We start from the raw sequence: 17,871 nt of genomic DNA on the forward strand, positions 1-17,871 counted from the left end.
ATTGCTGCTGCTGCCAGTGACAACAGGCAATACTGGGCTGGATGACTTGATATAGGGAAACTTCCTGGGTACCCAAGATAAAACGAGCAAGGAACAAAAGAAAAATGGCTTGTTGGATTTGGGTAAATCAGGAGTTCCATTGCCAACACAGAAGGCAGCAATGAGCTTCGGGATGTGCAGGGTTTTCATGTTGGTTTCCTGTGCCATGGCTTCATCGCTTTCCTGTACACAGCTACCAAGGCTGCATATATTACTATAAAACCATGGGGCTGTTGCGCACACAAGGCTGCTGATGTGCAACTGGAATAGGTGACTCTCTCATTTTAGTTTCTCTCCATTTCTCATTTCCCTAGTCTTTAGTTCAGTTTGTTACTACACATTGCTACTGCAGTTAGTGATTTTTTTGCTACTGCAGGAAGCTCCTGCAGCCAATCAGAAGCCACGGAAGCCCCGTTAGATGTTCAGCTTCCAAAAATAGTTCGCAAACCGGAACAGTCACTTTTGGGTTTGCAACGTTCAGGAGCCAAAATGTTTGAAAACTAAGCTGTTTGAAAACCAAGGTACTGAACTTTTGGGTTTGCAATGTTCAGGAGCCAAAATGTTTGAAAACTAAGCTGTGTGAAAACCAAGGTACTGAACATGCATTTTTGCACACATTACTTGACTACAGAACTACAGTACAAAATTCAGAGAAGTGCAAATTTCAAAGGATTTGCTGTGTTTCAGTATTGCTTTGGAAAATGAGAAGTGGGCAGGTTTGCCTTTAAAAGTGAACTGAATCCAATTTCTCCTTCAGTCCAGTGTACAACCACTTTCTGCTGTGCTGTGTCCCTAGCCTCAAACCCAACTGCACAACAGTCAGGTTCTGTTGCAATGGTTGGGTCTGGAGGACAGTTGTACACAACAGGTGTTGGTGTGTGAGACCATTGAACTGACATTTCCCCTCCACCATATGACTGGCGCACTTGCCGAAATCCACTGCTTGTGTGTCCCGTCCCACTCGGGTAGTCCTTTCAATCGTTTCTCTTTGTAGCCCGAGAGCTGTTGATAAGCCACAAACTCATTTAAGAATATCTTGATTCCTAGAAGCTCAGCTACCACCGGGGCATCCTCCCAGCTTGCTCCCAACAAGAATGCTACAGGCACCAGGACATAGGAACAGATCAACTGGAAGGGAAAAGAAAGGTTTAGAAATAAAATCAATGGTCAGATAACCACATGACTTCTGCCATCCCAGGCCACCTTCCCCACCCATCCTCACTGGCACCCATATCATCCATGGCACAAACTCACTTCCCATCTCCTGCCCAGCTACCCCCCCCCCCATCTGTCGTGAATCCACAGTAAATCCTCCACACTAAGATTATAGGAGAGGGCAAGATTAGGGATGGGCAACCTGTGGCCCTCAACCTAATTTTCATGTGGGTAGGGGGAGCCTAGAGAGTGAAATGGGGGGAAATGGGGACAGGAAGTTGAAACGGGCAGAGTGATGGTGTAAGGGACTGGGCAGAGGAGGAATGGTGGAGGCCGCCTCCCTATCCTAACCCTTCCAGGGAGGAAGAAGAGGAAGACAGTACAGATTTACAATGGGTTTGAGGGAGGTCACAGCTCAGAGGCAGATGAGGGGAAAAGTTGGGAAATAATGGGAGAGCCAGAACAAGACCCAGTTGACACATTGCCATTAGAAAGCATCCCAGACCCTCCATCTCCCAGAACCCGCCGAGCCTTAAAAGTAGGAGAGCAAAGAGCTCAAAGACAAAAGGGCATGTAGCAGCACCCGTAGAAGAGATGAATGAGGAAGTGGAAGAGATGGGTGGAGATTCACTTGGGACAACACCATTATCTAAGAGGCTGGGTTCTATAGCCTCTCTCTGTAAAGATTGAAATAAAAAAGGATGGCAAGAAACTTTTCCTTGTCTTTATACTTTCCTGGGCAACCAGCTGGGAGCCGCTGACAGCATTCTGAAAGATGGAAGCAGTGGGGGGAAGCCCTCTGCACCAGTCGGTTCAGATGTCTGACCTGTCCTTGCCCTGGCAACCCATTGAGTGAGAGGGCAAGAGAGCCAATAAGTGACAATACACATATCATTCCCTCTTAGCATCCGTTGACCACCCTGGTGTACTCACAGGGTGGCTGCCTTGTGGATGGTACCTGGAAGGAGAGTTCTGGCAGATTGACCATGCCTCCCAGCCAAGCGAGGGCAGCATTGATGAACTCCAGTACAGCCAGGAATGCTATCAGGTTGGCCGCGATGTTGGCTACCAGTCCCACAGAGACGGCTGCTCCATTGCTGGCAGCTTCCAGGACATTTTTCTCCTCCCTGCACCAACAATACACCAAGTGAGTAGAAAACAGGCCCCAAAATTGCCTCCTTTGGCAAAGCAGCAATGACATACAAAGCTCCACCACGTAGAGCTCAGCAGACAATTCTGCATCCTACTATCTGAGGGCTTGTCCACATTTGAGCATTATTTAGCTGTTAATCCACTTGACTTAAACCTGCGCATATTAATCCCATTTGACTTAGACCTGCACATATTTTGATTTGTATAGGAGGAGCAACTCCAGTCGTTCTATTTATAGCAGTAAATGGTCTAAATTGTTGATTCCACTGGGGCAGTTAAGTACTCATGCCAAATAATTACTGGCAGGGTGTGCATGCAGTCTCTGGCTAACATGCTGCTCACTACGCCTGGGGTGGGTAGAACCTCCAGATGTTGAAGTATAGCTCTCATTGGCCATTGCTGGCTCAGAGTGATGGGAGATGGAATGCAACAACATCTGGAGAGCCAATGTTTCATCAACTGAGTCCTATACTGCAATAGTTCTCTCTACTTCATGTTGGCTTCTTTCCCAAGCTTTCTCTGTTTCTCTTTGCTATGGAGAAGTTGTGCAAAGATGCTCCTGTGTCTCTCAGATGTTGACTCCCCTAGTTCTGCACCCCTCTTCCCACTTAATCCTGCACCCTTCCAGGATCCTTTGGGCAGCCTCGTGATCCTCATGTGCTCTGACTACACTCACCCACAGGCAATTTTCACGCCCTCCTGGCTCCGGAACTTAGATTCTTCCACTTCCGGGTAGACGAGCTTAGCCATAGCCAAAGCGCAAGGTGCTGCCATTACGGAAGCAGCAATCAAGGATGAGGCATCAATCTGTAGCAGGATGTAAATGCAGGATTGTGATCTTGGATGCATATCTCAGTAGCACCACAATACGGTAGAATGATGGGATGGGCAGGCATATTTGGAGTCCCCAAAGAACTAAAAAATGTTACATATTAAACCCAGCAAGCCACTTTGCTCTTTGACATGTGATGGACAATGAGAGACAGTGGAAGTTTCTGTTGTGAACCTCAGCGTGAAACCATATTTATACGGATTCCAGACCAATAAGCTAAATGCAAGAGCCCTTGGAGTTGTCCAGCCATTACTCTCTCAAGTACTGTGCCCTCCAGAAAGGGCACTTATGGTAAAATGAAAACTTGCCTTCTACAACCAGGACCTTGGGTAGCTCTCTGCATTGCTGACTCACCCCAAATGAAATGTAAGCTCCCATCACACTGCCGGCAATGGTGGCAAAGCCGCCAGTCATCACAGCATGAACCTCTGACCGCGTCATGTCCAGCAGGTAGGGACGGATGAGCAGTGGCGCTTCTGTCTGGAGGGCAGAAGGGGAAAAAAGGGGAGAGGCACATGTTGCAGAGTTTTTGCCCCCTAGTTTGCAGCCCTAGGAACAGCACTCACAGAAGTAGTGAATTTAGAGAGATTTTTGCTTCCAGAGCAAATGCAACCAAACAGAACAAATCACAGTCTTGAAGTAAAACGCTCCTGATCTGATTGTGCTCAAATTTGGGCATTTTGAGACGACGATGTATAGTGCCTTTCATCCGGTGATCTCAGGGAAATTCACAACATAAAAATACAAGATGAAAACACAAAATGCATAAGAAGAACAACAGACACACTAACCAATGATCCCCGCCCATTACCCCCTCCCACAAACACATTTAAAAGGGTACAGGACATTAATCAGCCTGGTTGGAGAGGAATGTTTTTTTCCCTGGTCCCTAAAGGTGTATAATGAAGGTTTGCCTGGGGCAGGGGTAAAAACAAGAGAAACCCTTCTTACCATTCCCACAAACACATTCCCCACCACACTCAGAGATTCCGTGGCTGCTGTGCCCATGGTGATCTGCAGGAGCCAGGACAACTGCAGGAAGGAGTAGGAGACGGTCAGAGGGCATTACTGCCCTGTCACACAGCCTGCGAGACTTATTATTAATAATAATAATTATCATTTATTAAATTTGTATGCTGCCCTACACCGGCAGGTCTCAGGGCCGTTCACAGGATAAAATCACGATAGAAAAATACAGAATACATAATCAAAACAAGAACAACCCCATAACCCACCACATCCCCAACACATTTTAAAAGGGCATTGGATGTCAACCAGTTGATCAGTTAAAGCAGAACATTTTTGCCTGGCTCCTAAAGGTGTCTAATGAAGGTGCCAGCTGAACCTCTCTGGGGAGAGCATTCCCCAAAAGGGGAATCACTGCAGAAAAGGCCTGTTCTCGTGTTTCCATCCTCCGGACCTCTTATGGAGGAGGCACATGAAGAAGGGCCTCAGAAGTTGATCTCAGGGTCCGGGTAGGTTCATATGGAAAGAGGCGGTCTTTGAGGTATTGCAGTCCTGAGCTGTTTAAGGCTTTATAGGTTAAAACCAGCACTTTGAATGGGGCCCAGAAACTAATTGGTAGCCAGTGGAGTCGGACCAGGATCGGTGTAACATGCTCAAAGTCTTGCCCCAGTGAGAAACCCGGCTGCTGAATTCTGCACTAACTGAAGTTTCTGAACCGTCTTCAGAGGACACCCTACATATAATGCATTGCAGTAATCGAACCTTGAAGTTACCAGAGCATAGACAATGGTAGTTAGGCTATCCCTGTCCAGATAAGGGGTAGCTGGGTCAGCAGCCAAAGCTGATGGAAGGCACTCTGTGCCACTGAGGCCACCTGAGCCCCAAGACTTGACAACGAAGATCTTCAGTAGCTATGAATTTTCCTCTTGCTCTTGTTTAGCTCACCTTGCAAGCACAGCCATTCCCCATACCCATTCCTTAGCTATGAAGCTTAGCAATGAGCAAATGCAGAACTTCTTGGGTTCAGCCTTTGGTGTCTCCAGATAGGGCCAAAAGACCCCTCTCTTGAAATGTCAGAGAGCTGCTGCCAGTAGACAAAATGGAGCTGTGTAGACCAAGGATTTGACTCAGTATAATAAGGCTTCCTGTATTCCTTCCTTTTCTGCAGATAGCATAGTTGGTCTCTGCTTCTCGTCCCCTCCATCACACATGTCCTAGTACTGACTTTCCATCAACAAACCGTCCCCTTTGTGTCAGCAGCCACTCTTCCTGCCCCCTTCTCTCTACCACAGCCATGTTGGTTGCCTCATCTTCCCTGCAAGAGCAACTGCTTCTCCATCCTTGTGGCATGACCTCCTTCCCCACTAGCAGGCAGCAGTGCCTTACCTAGGTTTCCCACATCGTCCAAAATCTTCACACACACTTATCTTGGGAGTTTTTCTCCGGAGCTCAGAGATCTTTCATGATCTTTTAGAATACCGTAAGTTGCATGGTAGAGAGAAATGGTTGACCCTCCTCAGCTACACAGTGGGAGCTCAAAAGCATCTCTCCACTGCCCAGAGCCTTGTGCTCAGCATTACCTTCAGGATTATGAACTGCATGACTCCCAGGTAGTAGAGAATGGACATCACACAGCTGAAGAAGACAATGATGGGCAATGACTGGAGGCAGAAAGCAAACAGTGAACGTCAGGCTTTAGGGAGTTCTAGACAACCTACAACACAGCATATATAGGGGTTGATTATAAAGTTGAGCACAGAAGGTATGAGCAGCTTGTAAGGTGCAGAATGTTATAGAAATCCTGGGCACAGTGAGCTAGTCCAATGGCCCACACTGGCAAAGCGAAGTAGACTTAACATGGTTGGACATCTGTGGAGTTAACACAATAGCCAGAAACTCACCACTTGGCTTGTTTGGGAGCATTTGTGAGTGCAAATTCCAGGAAGACAGCAGCAGCTTTGTGGAGGTTATGGGCAAGGTGCCCTCTGATGCCTCCTAAGTGTTGCTCTTGTGTCTGGCACCTGCAAGCTTATCAGGGGAAGAGGAGGCAGAAAGGAGTAGGGACAGGTGTTGGTGGGGAAAGCACAGTAGCTCTCATCTCCCAGGATTTCCTTACCTTGGTGCTGAAAAGAGTAGCACTCAGTGAAGCTGCTTTAGCTGCCCTCTTCACTTTCCCCAATGTCTCCAACATGCGCAGTGCACATCAGAACAGAACCTAGAAGCATTGGAGACAGGGAAGATGGCAGCAGCTAAAACTACCTGGCCTGGCATGAATTTTCCAGAGGACATAGCTCTTAAAAGAAATAAAAATTAAGAATGCTGATGTCAACCACAGATGGGCTCCATGGACCCTGGCATTTTTTGTGCCACTATGCCAGATAACGACACTAGGCCTGTTGCCCAGACTGTAGCCCACAGCTCAGATGGGTCTTATCCCAGTCCAACCACGCAGTGAAAAGCCAGCCTCTTGTGTCAAGGACTCAATAGTAAAGATGACTCAGAGAAGGATAAGGCGAGAGAGAGAGAGAGAGAGAGAGAGAGAGAGAGAGAGAGAGATAGATAGATAGATAGATTAGGGTCAAACATGCCCCTTAAGCTAACCTGAAAGGCAAACGCCTCTTGGATCAATTTGTCTCCAAAGACGAAGCTGGAACCAGCTGTGGTGTAGTTCAGGAATGTCTATAAGGGAACAGAGGGAATGTTGAGGAGAATGAGTATGCATAGGACTTTACTCAGTTGCATTGGATAAGGCGGAGACCTAAGTGCTTATTTTGGAACATCTTTCCTGAAATGTACATATGATGTTACAGTGGACAGTTCAAGCATCGTTGTGATGCCAGAGGTGCTAGTCGTGCGAGTCTTATTCAGGGCTCATGACCCTGGTCACCACACAATAGATAGCTTTTCCCCACTGCTGCTCAGAGACTCTCTCTTTTTTTTAACGAGCCCACCACTTCCCCCATAAAGAGCCCTTGCCACCACCATTAGGAAGCTGCCTTATATTATATTATCTACTTGAGGGTTGGCAACAGCTATCCACGGTTTCAGACTGGATCTTCCCCGGTCCTACCTGGAGATGTTGGGGGCCTTCTGCATACAACACTATGGCTAACCGGCATGCAGGGAGCAAGGAAAGATGGCAACAGTCAGAGAGCAAGACTTCTGGCTACTTTGGCCATCTATGGTGACAGTGGCGGGAGAAAGGGAAGAGGAAGTCCCTTCACAGGTGGTGGCATTAAGAGAAGGAGAGCTGTATTGACATTGCACTGCCACTGCTGCCACCACCAAAGTTAGGTGGCTCCCCGCCATCTGAATCAGTTCTGTTCCACCCCATTGAGGAAAATAAAACCGCCATGCTAGCTCACTATCTGTGGACCAGGGTGGTGTTGGAGCAGCTTGATACACCCCTAATGGAATGCATTCTTATATACCGTGAACACCCTGCATTGCCTTTTCCATTTGCTTGGGTCTTTATTTCACATTTTCAAGACACCTGCCACTCCCACCTGTCTCAGGAAGGGCTGCTGTCTTTCCCCTGTGTTAGGATATTTGGAACATGAAGCTGCCTTGCACCAGGGGTACCCAATGTGGTGCCCTCTAGATGTTCTTGGGCCGCAAGTCCCATCGTTCATGACAGTTGGCCTTGCTGGCTGAGCTGGATTACTGTTTAGAGTCTAACAGTATTCACGGGGCTCTACATTGGCAACCTCTACCTAATACTGAGTCTGAACATTGGTTGAACTTGAACCAAACCAGTCCTGTTTATTCCATCTACCAGCTGCTCTCCAAGATCTGGGGTAGAGGATGCTACTGGATCTGCAATTGGGGCTGAATGTGGGAGTCGGTGAGTGCAAAGAATGCACTCAGATATAGTCACTTCCAACAACACTGCTCTGCACCTGAATCTGAGTACCAAGCCACTGGAAGGCCTGAAATCCAGGTTCTGTCCGGATGATGAACACTCCAAGGATAAACTGCAGGCCAAGCCCCCAGAACACAGCTCTCCACGACACCTGCAACACAGCACAAGAGGGAATCTTGTGAATACACAAACCAAGGGACATGTCAGTGAGAATCAATGATAGCCCCAGGTTTGAGGAGTGCTAACCTCAGGGTTAACAAAGCACACTGATTTCTCGAATTCATTGGAGAAGGGGGCACCAATGTTCACCAGCATGAATAGGATGGTTGCTATGCAAAGTCCAAAAAATCAGCTCAAATTCTGCATATTTCAATTGGATTCTGTGAGAGAGGGTCTTAAGTGAGCAAATCAACTGAATGGGAGCCATTTGAACTTGTCAGCTGTTGCCCCCAAAGGGAAAAAGCAGGGCAGATGGAGTAACCCAGTGTGGCCTAGTGGTTAGAGTGTCAGGCTAACACTGGGGAGGTCTATGTCCAAACTCTGACTCAGCCATAAAGGTTGCTGAATGACCTCTCAGGCAGTCCCACCTCACACGGATTAAAATGGGGAAGGGGATGCCTCATAGGCTGCCTGGAAAGGTAGGGCATAAATAAACTGTCCTTCATTGTGTGTCTTCAGGAACAGATGCTGGACTGCCATTTGTTGGAATGCTCGTTCTGGACTTCTGGCATCAAGCAAGGCCTACAACCCACCCACCCCACTGTAACTGTTTTATCGTTACGAAGTTCTATCTTGCCCAACCACTCTGCAGGTTTTATTTAAAATCTGGCGCCTGAGCTCTAGCAGAATCTCAGCCCAGTTCTATGACTGCTAATTCTCAAGTTAAGCCCCACTGAACTCTGAGAAGATTACTCCCAGGGATAGATACCGTATTTTTTGCTCTGTAAGACTCACTTTTCCCCTCCTAAAAAGTAAGGGGAAATGTGTGTGCGTCTTATGGAGCGAATGCAGGCTGCGCAGCTATCCCAGAAGCCAGAACAGCAAGAGGGATTGCTGCTTTCACTGCGCAGCGATCCCTCTTGCTGTTCTGGCTTCTGAGATTCAGAATATTTTTTTTCTTGTTTTCCTCCTCCAAAAATTAGGTGCGTCTTGTGGTCCGGTGCGTCTTATAGAGCGAAAAATATGGTACATAGGATTGTGGGTTTTATAGACTGGGAAGGTGGCAGGAAATTGTGGGTTGCAGATGTATCACATCATCTAAGGACCCCAGGCCAAAGAAAATGCAGCTACTTACGGCTCCGTGGTGTTTGGAGCAGACAAAGAGCACCAGCACCAGCGCAGCGAAGCCACCCAGGGACACCAACTGCTCTCGCCTCTGGGACATGTCAAGAACCAGCCACACTACCAGGCCAATCAAAATGATTGCACACAGCACCCTAGGAGGGAAGCAGATCACCACCATTGCAGAGATACACCCAGACAGGCTAAATGAGATTTGTTGGGGAGTCTGTTCTTCACATCCTGATGGTTGGGATGCAAGACCGTGCCCATACATGATTATGGGATTCATCCCCCTCCTGACCCCCTTCTACTTTGCCTAGCTAAGATAGTTTTATTCTTGCAAGCACGTGGCCTGCTGGACTGAAGGGTTATAGAACTGAACTGTTGTCTTTTGAGCTCTTTCTTCTGGCACATCACTTGCCAACAGAACTTGGTTGAAGTTCTCTGCCATTTCTATTGGGTTTGGGGTTTTTTGCCATTTTATTGTATAACATTGAATTTAGGGATGGGGAATAGATTTGATTCAGTAAGCAACTGATGCCGAATCTTTCAAATTTGTACTTTCCCAAACAATCTATGAACCAAAATGCAACCATCCTTTCAAATTTACTCTTAACTGGAATTTTGTGATGCAGTTCTCCAAACAAATGGTGTTCACAGAAATATATATTTTAGGGGGAAGTGTGCATAAAAATGAAGCTATTTGTAAAAAACAACATGCAAAAATGCATTATATTGGACAAAATTGCTTGCAAAAATGTGTACATTAGTCAGAATTACCCATACAAATGTGTTCATTATAAGATATTTGCACTAAAATGCTGATTAATTTTCATGAGTGTTTACCCCCCACCAAAAGAAAGAAAGAAAGAAATGCTGCAAAATGTGGAAAACTGTATTTAAGACTGAAAAAATGAGCTGTAGCTTTAAGAAAAATGATATTTTTCAGTCTGGAACAAATCACTGCAGAGCTGTCCGTCTACAGCAAGATACATTTACAGAGCACAACTCTATACAGGTTTACTTTGAGGTACCGTATTTTTCATCCCATAGGGCGCTCTGTCCCATAGGATGCACCTAGTTTTTTGGAGGGGAAATAAAGGAAATTTCCCCCCCTTTATTTACCCCCCAAAACCAGGTCAGGGAACAGCGGTATGGCGGCACTCTGCCTCCCCGCTGTCCCCTGAGCTTGTGGGGCTGGCCGATGTCTGCCCGGCGCGCTGGGCGCTCTGCTTCAGGGCGCCTTACGCGCCGGGCGGCAGGCTGCTATTCGCAGCGTGGGGAGCCCTGTGAGAACTCTCGCAGGGCTCCCCACGCCGTAGATGTCTGCCCGGCGCGAGGGCCGCTCTACTTCAGGGTGCCCCGCGCGCTAGGCGGCAGGCTTCTATCCGCAGCATGGGGGGCCCTGCGGGAACTCCCGTAGGGCTCCCCACGCTGCGGTTGTCTGTCCGGCGCGAGGGGCGCTCTGCTTCAGGGCGCACTGCGCACCGGGCGGCAGGCTGCTATCTGCAGATAGCCTCCTGAAGCCTGGAGCACTGACCCCTCTCGCTCTCCAAGCTTCAGCGAAAGCCTGTATTCGCCCCATAGGACGCACACAGATTTCCTCTTCATTTTTGGAGGGGGAAAAGTGCGTCCTATAGGGCAAAAAATACGGTAAGTCCCATTTTGTTCAGTGGGGTTTGCTGCCAGATTAAGTATGTCAAGAACTGAGCATATATCTGCAAAAGGTTCCCTGGCAGTCTTCATGATGGGTGGGGCGGAGATCGCTCCTATTTTTTTAAATTTTAATTTATTTAATCATTAAATGATTAAATCGGTCCTATTCAGATCTGCGCAGCAAGCCCCGAACTCACCATTTCAGCCATGGCCAGATGCTCCGGCAGCATTTTCGGAAAGGGCTGAACATCTGGAAAATCTTGGAACCCCAGAATTTCTTGACCATGCTATAGATCATGAAACAAACCACCAGGGCAGTCAAAACGACCAAAGCCAAGGCTCGGTCAAAGTCCAGCAAACAGGCTGCAATGAAGTAGGCCACATAGCCTAGAGGGAAGAGATGAAAAGGTCAGGAAATGCATCTGTGGGTCAAGTCCTTTGCCAACAGTGCAGGGCTGGGCTCCACTTTCTCCCAGTAGTTGTCAAGATATTATTCTCTCCAGGCCGTTGCACTGAGGTAAGGTACTGCAATCTTGAAATCTAGCAAGTTGCCCCACCTCATTCGGTATTTAGGCCGCATTCAATAGCAAACAGCTGTGGGCAATTCTGGACAGTGGACGTTGGTCCATTAGGACAAAGTGGGCACGACTCCATCAATCTCAGCCTGCTCTTTGCCAACCCCTGCCTCCCTACTTAACAACCAGCCTCCTAGTCTCAGTGTTGCATTTGTAGGACTCAGCAGGAAGGTAAAAAAGGTAAAGGTACCCCTGATGTCCAGTCGCGGACGACTATGGGGTTGCGGAGCTCATCTCGCTTTACTGGCTGAGGGAGCCGGTGTTTGTCCGCAGACAGCTTCTGGGTCATGTGGCCAGCATGACTAAGCCACTTCTGGTGAACCAGAGCAGTGCACAGAAACACTGTTTACCTTCCCGCCAGAGTGGTACCTATTTATCTACTTGCACTTGATGTGCTTTCAAACTGCTAGGTGGGCAGGAGCTGGGACCGAGTAACGGAGCTCACCCCATCGTGGGGATTCAAACCGCCAACCTTCCGATCAGCAAGCCCTAGTGGTCTAAACCACAGAGCCACCCTTCCCTAGCAGGAAGGTAGATGGTTACAAATGCAGAATTAAGTCTTGAGGTAAATGGCTCTTGCACCACCTACTGTTAGGCTCCCTGTCTTCTGCCCTACCAGTCCCAATGGGCACCAGGCACAACTGCTTCTAGAGGGCTTCGTAGGGGAGCTATATCCTACAAGTGTTCATCACTTTGCTTTCAATCAAAGATCCCTCCCAATGTTCCATCTGAGTCAAAATTTATTTGGATTTTTTTTATAGCTCCTCCTGAAACACCGGGAGAATTTTGGTCTTCCCCAGGGAACATTGTTTTCATATTGGTGAAGAAAGCAATGGGCTTACTTCCTACACCTTCCTCTCTTAACCTGTTGCTTCCTTCGTACACTGGCTTGAACTTAACAATCACGTTGCATTCAGCATGACACGAGCTGAAATTGCTCAGAATGCTGCAGTTCCTGTACTGCAGGGGGTTGGACTAGACAACCCTTTGGGTCCCTTCAAACTCTATAATTCCAAGGGGGGGAAGCCATTAGAGAATCTCACCTCTTCCCGCCCCCCACCCAAGACTATTCAGCAGAGTGCTCTCCCCCAATGTCACCATCCACAATTGGTGTGGAGACTTTTAGAGGGGTCATATATGATCAGCTCACGTGGCCTAGAGGTTTACCAAAAGGGAAGAAAACCCAAATTATTAGGTGTATCGCCCCACTCCTTCCAGTGCCACAAAAGTGTCAAGGTGTGTGTATGCATAATAGCCTCACCTGCACACAGGATGCCCAAGAAGATCTTCCGTAGTATCTTGGCATGAGCCTTGCAAAAGCACCTTGCTTTAGAGAAAGGCTCAGCTGCTGCATTCTTGATCCTGAAGAGAATCACACCAAGAGAATAAGCCTGGATACATGTCTGAAAGAGGGGGAACGGGGCTGCCATTTGCAGCTCCAGCAGTCCCAGGTGTCCTGCAAGAGGCTGGAGGAGCTTCTGCGCCTGTGTGGCTCCCTTCATTCTTGTTAAAAGGTGAGGGGGAATGGCAAATGAGGATGCTTACCTGATGCCCCTTCAAGTCACTGCTGTAGGGACCAGGGATGCAGCAGTATGACTTTGGATAACCACCTTCCCTCCCCCAGCCCCTTCCCTGAGGCTGCTGGGGGAGTCTAAAAGGGACACCTCCTCCTGTAAGTACCTGTCCAAACCTTAAGGTATCCTGCATTTGCTGGTTGTTTTCATTTTTTTTAATATGATATTTATTAAAGTTTCCATTTATACACATAAACACAAACCAACATGCAAACATACACAGACAAAAAGAAGCAGGTATAATTCCAATCCCTTTCTTTCTTAAACCTTATTTCCCTGACCTCCTCACACCTCCCCCTTCTGTATTATAATTTCATTATTGTCCGCTCAACAAGTACTTATTGAAAACCTTATATCTACTTAATCTAAAAAACCCAATTTTAATTTAATTTTAAACCTTTTCCCTAAAGTCGACCCAAATTTCCCTTCTGCGATTTTCCCACCTTCCATAAAAGTTACAAAAAATAAACATATAAACAAGATCTAAACAAATTATATTTTAACACCCTTTGGATTCCCAAATCCCCCCCTCCCTTTCCCGGTTATGGTCCCTAAACCAATGTCCATCAGTACATCTATTCTAGCCTGTGTCCCAATCGCCTGAGGCTTTTAGCCCTCTCTTAGTTTCTCTCTGCCGGTCTTTTTGACAGTCCTTTGTTTTCAACACCGACTCTCGAAGAAGCCCTGTCCCCATAATGTCCATTTTTCTTACCAGCAGGCCTCTGTATTTAGAAGTGGAGCTCAAGTTCTGTTTCTTAAATCTTTTGAATCTATATGACCCTAAAGCTCCAATTTCCATCTTGAACAAATTTATGCTACCAGGCCTCTGGTCTAACTTGATCTTCTGCAGCCTTGTGGCTTCACCTTCAATTTCCAGCAAGTCCTCATGTGTCTCTTGGGATTTGTCAAACTTCATTTCCTCAGCTGTAGCTGCTTCTATTCCACCTTCCAAGACTTTTGGTTCGGAAACAAAAACTTGTGTCAAGTCTCTTCCTGTTCCCATAAGGTTGTTTGCAGTATCATTCAATGCAATTGTCCTTGTTGCTAAGATATCACTCTGGTCGTGGAGCTTTCCCAGGAGATAAAAAGTCCTATTCAGATCATCAAATATTTTCCCACTTACAGCCATTTCTTGCAATATCTCAAAAGTCCCCTCTAGGGGGACTCTGTTTACTTAGTATCTTTCCAGTTTCAATCCAATAGACCAAAAGTAACTTATTTTCCTTTACTCCTGACGATTTGTATCCAAATTTAAAAGAAAATCTAGCCAGCAGAGTCACCAGAAACAACGTTTCCTTTTATTTCCCAACTTTGACAACTAGTTTGACAGCTGTCAAAGTCCGTATCTTTTCAGCAGCTCTCTCACAGATCACTCCCGGGTCACGGGGGGGTTGTACTTTAGCTTAAGCCAATTCTTATCCTCTAGCAAAATCAATTGTACAGTCCAATCGCGAAAATATTAATTTTTCTTCCAAAAAGGGAAAGATGTTTCTCCCTACTTTAGTTATCCGGTCTTTGCTTTAAAATATCTACAAGGTGGGGGGGGGGCAGACTTCCTTTTTACCCCTCCCGTTTGTATCGAATTAAAAAAAAAAATCCTTTAAAGTCCAATTTCCGTATTACTCACGGGTTGTTGCTTTTAGTCCGAATGTTTGAAGGAAAAAGTCAGCGCTCTCCATCCATGGCATGCGGCTTCACTCAGCAGGGGAAGCAGAAGACTCTCAGCACCGCGCCGCTCCCCATCCCCCGTTCCGTAGCCTTTAAAAAGGCTCCTTTATGGGTCGGGGGGGCGCTAATGGTGCCCGCCGAGTCACCACGTCCACAGGCATGCACACCTGTGGTTTTTAAGGGTCCCCGCGTTGCCGGCGCGGTAGAACCCGATCCCTACTGAGCCGATTCCCTCCGGAGATCGGAGGGAATCCGCCATTAGATGTTGGCGCTAACCGGGAAGTCCCCATTTGCTGGTTGTTTTCAAAGCCTATGATTTATATGGTCTTTTATTGTGATCACTTCTTACATTTGGGGGTTAAGCTGAGCTGGATTTTTCAGCTTTATTGTGGCTTTATTTTTATTTGCACAATGCAAATAAAAATGTCTAACAACTGTTTATGTATGCAGAATGAGTCAATAAAGGATATAGTTTCCATACCTCTGGAAAGAAGTATCATGCGCATCATTGCCCTCCTTGATCTCAGAAGGCCAAGGGTTCTCTGCCACCTGCGGGTTTCTGTCTGCTTCCTGCCAAAGGGCACAGGGAAATATTTCCTGTTCATAAAGCAGCAGTTGATATTAATAAACCAGAGGTGGCCTTTGCTCTCTCTGGTCTAGGCATACAAAGGTACAGTTTTTCTACTGATTAGCAGCCTATTTTAGCATTAAGCGCTATATAAATTAATAAACAATGACAGCAACAACATGGTCCTCTTTTGAGAAAGTGCAAAGGGCAGAGCTAACAAGCAGTGGCGGTGTTACCGTGAGCTCTAACGCTGGATTCTCCAAACCTCTGTCGACAGCTCCAAGTGAAATCCTGACTTCTCCCATCTCTCTGGCACTCTGCAGCTACCTGAAGTTGAACTGCTGGCAAAGACAATGCATAGTCAGTCTGGAAGCAAAGGAGCCCTCGGCACCCTCCTGTCTCAGGATCATAGCAATCCTTCTGTCTGGTCTTGTACTCATTATAAATCGGAGTGCAGACATGAATGGGCTGCAAAAGGTCCGAGCTGGGAAAAGAATTGGCCCACTAATAAAACCATAAGCCGATATCTTGCGCTGCCCAGGAGTAGGAACATAACAACATAAAGAGTCCTGCTGGATCAGGTCGATCTAGTTCAACATCCTGTTTTCACAGTTGTCAACCAGACAAGCCCACAAAGCAGAACCTGAGGACAAGCCCACTCTCCTCTTCTGAGGATTCCAGCCACTGGTATTCAGAAGCATTGTTGCCTCTGCCTATGGAGGTAGGATTATAGCCATTGTAGCTAGTCACTCCTCCATGAATTTGCTTGATCCTCTTTTAACATGGTAAGTAAAAGGTGCAGTCTGTTGGGGCCCTTGAAAAAGTCAAAACATCACCAGATTCCCCACATTGACAATGCACACACAAGGCTGCATGTTCCTTTCTTTGCATAGAAATGCTTTGAAAGCAAATGATACGAATGCACCAGAGATGGCCATTGTTTCTCTCTCTCTGGTCTCCTGGACCAGGTATAGAAATGCCCCCTCCCAATCGCTCGGTTGTTCGACTTCTCCCAAATTAAATGCTCTCTTCCCTCAAAATAAATGCTGCCCACCCTAGTGATCTCATCCTGAGTGGCTGGCAAATAACTCACGGCAATATCGAACTCTGTCCTGCTCCTCGTGAGACGTAGGGAATTCCTTCTTGGTCAGATCCACTCAGGCCTCGGGCTAGGCAATGGAAAGTTATCAATTAACAGAACAGTCCAAAGAACTGGAGGCAGATCTCCTATCACAGCAAAGTCCTGCTCCTCTTCACTCATGTAGGAATTGTTTATTTTCAGCCTCATTACTTCCTGCTGATAAGTATCGTTTTCTGGGAAACAGCAAGGCAGGTTTCTCCAGATGGACAGAGCACCATCTGACCAAACTCTTCTCTGATCCCTTTATCTAGCACAGGGATGGGGAAGCAGTGGTCCTCCAGATGTTATTTGCAAAAGAACAGTACAGTGTCATTTGATGTGCTGGTCAGTTGGGAGAAGACAGTACTCTATTCTTGCCCTGTCGGACTCTTCCAGGAGAGATGGGAAAGGAAATTTGGTCAGAAAATGACAGAGCTCCGTTAAAACTCCTGTTCTTTAGAGCAAGCCAGAACTGAAATGGGAAGAGGCTTCTTCCTAACACATTGTGGGGACAAGTATGATACGCAAAGCCCTGCCTACTGGAGTCAGAGGGATGTGCAACCTGCTCTTAAAAGATAACAGTTCATGGCATGCTGGTCTCAACTTTTAAAGTACAAGCAGAACTGGTTTCTGCTCACTGGTTTCTGCTCACAAGTAAACCTTACTTCCTGGTGTGTATAGGATTCCAGCCTAAATGGCTCGAGATTGCAATGCCTCAAAGGACCGCCTTCTCTCACAAGAACTCACCTGGATATTAAGGTCTGTCTCAGGAGCCATTCTGAGAGTCCCTCCATCATTAGAGATAAGGCAGGTGCTAAATGCAGACAGGAACTTTTCGGTGGTGGCACGCCAACTCTGTAGCATCCCTGCACTTGAAGGCTTGCTTGACACAGACATCCAGTGAAGACCTTTTTATTCTCCCCTGCTGTTCAGATTTAGTTATCTATCAATGACTAGGCTTTTCTGCCACTCCATTTTTTATCTGGTCGTTTCACTTATTTGTATGATTGTTGTTATTTTATTAGTATTTTCAACCTAATTTTAAGTAAGCCGTTCTGAAAGGCCGAGGTCTACAATAGGCTACAAATCCTACGAACGAATGGAAGATTTACGTTTCTGTTTCTAGAAGCTCCTGTTTCTAACAACAAATGCAAAAAAGGGATTAAATTGACTGCAATCAGGAAGAGAATAACCTTTAATCGTTGCAAATTCACTTGCGGAAAACACAACATGCTAAAGTCCCTTTGGAGAGCTGCTAGTGCTAACTGCTTTACCACCAACCTTGGAAGGCACAGATAACAAATTAGCAGCCTCTTTAGTCATACTGAACTGGGCAGTTCTGTTATCTGTTAGCAGTGGTTGTTGGGGTTTTTTTTAATAAGAAAAAAACATATTTATGCAGTGATTTTCAAGAGAACAGGGT

At 46.7% G+C, this 17,871-nt stretch overlaps 1 protein-coding gene across 5 annotated transcripts; it reads right to left on the minus strand.

Annotated features, from left to right (window-relative positions):
- Window positions 1-843: 843 nt before the first annotated feature.
- Window positions 844-17,089, minus strand: LOC310831673 (sodium/nucleoside cotransporter 2-like). Of its 5 annotated transcripts, none has more exons than XM_083712710.1 (14): window positions 16,422-16,518; window positions 15,565-15,666; window positions 15,242-15,330; window positions 12,780-12,880; window positions 11,141-11,330; window positions 9,301-9,442; window positions 8,044-8,157; window positions 6,746-6,823; window positions 5,725-5,805; window positions 4,130-4,210; window positions 3,533-3,658; window positions 3,023-3,153; window positions 2,153-2,321; window positions 844-1,167 (listed from the first exon to the last, which is right to left on the minus strand). In XM_083712710.1, exons 2-14 carry the CDS (start codon window positions 15,631-15,633, stop codon window positions 859-861), a joined length of 1,680 nt encoding a protein of 559 aa, XP_083568836.1. In that variant the 5' UTR covers window positions 15,634-15,666; window positions 16,422-16,518; the 3' UTR covers window positions 844-858. The 5 variants fall into 5 exon arrangements, with proteins under 5 accessions (XP_083568836.1, XP_083568837.1, XP_083568839.1 ...); XM_083712713.1 differs by having other exon boundaries at window positions 951-1,167; window positions 2,128-2,321; window positions 16,422-17,085; XM_083712712.1 differs by lacking the exon at window positions 844-1,167 and adding an exon at window positions 1,818-2,031 and having other exon boundaries at window positions 2,128-2,321; window positions 16,422-17,089.
- Between the last annotated feature and the right edge of the window lie 782 nt (window positions 17,090-17,871).

This window comes from Podarcis gaigeae, assembly GCF_964106915.1.
Source record: "Podarcis gaigeae genome assembly, chromosome: 14".
NCBI lineage: Eukaryota > Metazoa > Chordata > Lepidosauria > Squamata > Lacertidae > Podarcis > Podarcis gaigeae.